Consider the following 2,124-nt stretch of genomic DNA (forward strand, 5'->3'; position numbering starts at 1 on the left):
CTGTTAACACCCTAACAGCTGCTACTGAAAGATTCCTAAGCTACCCGATATGTCTCTCTACCGTCAAGTACTTCAGCCCCTGCTTCAACACGACCCAGAACACTTGCTCCTCAAGTTTATTCCTCTTTCCATATCTCCAAGATACTCCCTTGTTCTCCAAGTCTACACGACTTCAGCTCAGCATCTTGACTCCACATGGTCTTCACCACTTAACCCGACGTCTGCTTCAGCAACTACGTCAGCGACTACTTCAGGGCAGACATCTTACATCTTCAGCACTCGCTACTGCTACTGGTCACGAGAACTTAATCTTGCTTATATCACGAGAGTTTTTCATGCGATATAAGAATGAACGAGATCATGCTTGTCTCATTCGAGTTCCTTAAACCCGTTATGGGTTGGCAAACGACGTCTTATCTGGATGATATAATACATAAACCAACGTCTTTTCTCGAGAAGATAATAATCAAACTACGTTTAGACTTGATTTCCTACTTATCTACACGGGTTCAGTCACCATTCTTCTTTCTCCAAGATTTTTATGCTATTTGACATGTGAATAAAATCTAGTTTTAGTGAACTCATACCTGATTACATTATTGTTGTTTGAACGAATTTGTGCTCTAGTTATTTTTTTCTAATCCTTTACATAGAAAGACTTTAAAATACACATTTTTTATCTTTATGATTAAAGAAACCAAAGCATAGCCAAACTTCTCAACATAACTAAATGAGTCATCATTTTTAATAAGGAGATTCCAAGACTTCAAAATTTTCTACTTACCTAGAACACAAAACGCAATTGCATATTTTTTTTTTATCTAAAACGATACAGCTTTTCGTAGTTTTTCTTTATATTGGTTGTTCTATACCAATCTTTTCTTTCAAACCATGTCTTGTTTGGTAATGAAATATCCATAAAAAAAGGTTTGGTTAATCCCTTGATGATGCCAACAAGTAAGTGTACGTTTATTGGTTTTATGTGTTCTAATTTTTCGGATAAAGAAGCCAAATATATTTTTTTAATTGCGTTAGATAAGATAATGTTAGGGAAATTCTTTAAATGGAAAAGATGTTAGGATACTTGTGTTTAGTATTTCAAGTGTTAATTGGAAAAGATAAAGACAAAGGACAGCTAAGAATGACAAGGAGTGAGAATGTAGTGATTTCTACACGTTAATATATAAAGGATTTGACTGTATAGAAGCTTCGATCTTCCAAGATGATATAATATAAAATGTCTTGCAAGAAACGTGGGTGATTGATTAATGTAATTGATGGACGCTTATAAAAGAAGAGCAAGGAGGGCATCGTGTTCAACACTTACAAACGGGTTGGGAGATAATACATAGTGATATCAGAAAGTATCGATGGCGCAAATTGGGGTTTTATACCGTTTGGTAGCAACGATAACATGTTTCGTGTGTTTAGGGTTTAATGTTGGGATGTGTTCAGAGTCAGACGCCTTGATCAAGACTTACGTGTCATCATCTCTACAGTCTAACGATGGATTCGTCAAGTCCGCCAAGCTTAAGGGTAACTTAATCAAAATTGAAATTTTGGTTTATTGTTGCATTGATTTATAGCGCTTCAACTCTTTGTTTGTCCATTGACGTGTGTAGTACACAAGATCTCTGGATCGGAATGGGATTCACTTGTAATCAAGTCCGAACTTCCGGTCATGGTTTTGTTCACAGCCCAATGGTGCGGCCCATGTCGCGTCATAAGCCCTATGTTGGACAAACTTGCCTCCGGCTTCACGGACCGCCTCAAGTTCTACACCCTGGACGTTGATCAGGACTCAGACATCGCAGAACGTTACTTCGTACGCTCGTTACCAACCACCATTATCTTTAAAGACGGAAACAAGGTGGCTAGAGTAACTGGAGTTGATCTTGAGAAAATATCTGAACTCGTGAAACAATTCGTTTAATGATGTCTCTTGGCCCGTCTGGAGTCCTTTTATTTATATTTGCTTGCTTTCTTTGGGTCAAGCCTTCGTTTATTTGTCCAGCTACTATGTTATCGAGTTGTTGCTTGTATGATGTCCTTTAATTCCTGTTCCACTATTAAGAATAACAAAATATAATATTTAATAATATATTGGGCTATGTGTATATGCAC

At 37.2% G+C, this 2,124-nt stretch overlaps 1 protein-coding gene across 1 annotated transcript; it reads left to right on the forward strand.

The window, feature by feature from the left end:
* The first annotated feature begins 1,251 nt into the window (after positions 1–1,251).
* On the forward strand, positions 1,252–2,124 carry LOC106340999 (thioredoxin-2-like). Its single transcript, XM_013779819.1, has 2 exons — positions 1,252–1,536; positions 1,623–2,124. Exons 1-2 carry the CDS (start codon positions 1,371–1,373, stop codon positions 1,931–1,933), a joined length of 477 nt encoding a protein of 158 aa, XP_013635273.1. The 5' UTR covers positions 1,252–1,370; the 3' UTR covers positions 1,934–2,124.

This window comes from Brassica oleracea, chromosome C4, assembly GCF_000695525.1.
Source record: "Brassica oleracea var. oleracea cultivar TO1000 chromosome C4, BOL, whole genome shotgun sequence".
NCBI classification, from domain to species: Eukaryota; Viridiplantae; Streptophyta; class Magnoliopsida; order Brassicales; family Brassicaceae; genus Brassica; species Brassica oleracea.

Bases quoted from the DNA above. Each gene is read 5' to 3' on its own strand.
- LOC106340999 (XM_013779819.1), top strand. From the start codon at position 1,371: ATGGCGCAAATTGGGGTTTTATACCGTTTGGTAGCAACGATAACATGT. The intron at 1,537-1,622 runs GTAACTTAATCA...TGACGTGTGTAG, and splicing joins CAAGTCCGCCAAGCTTAAGG to TACACAAGATCTCTGGATCG.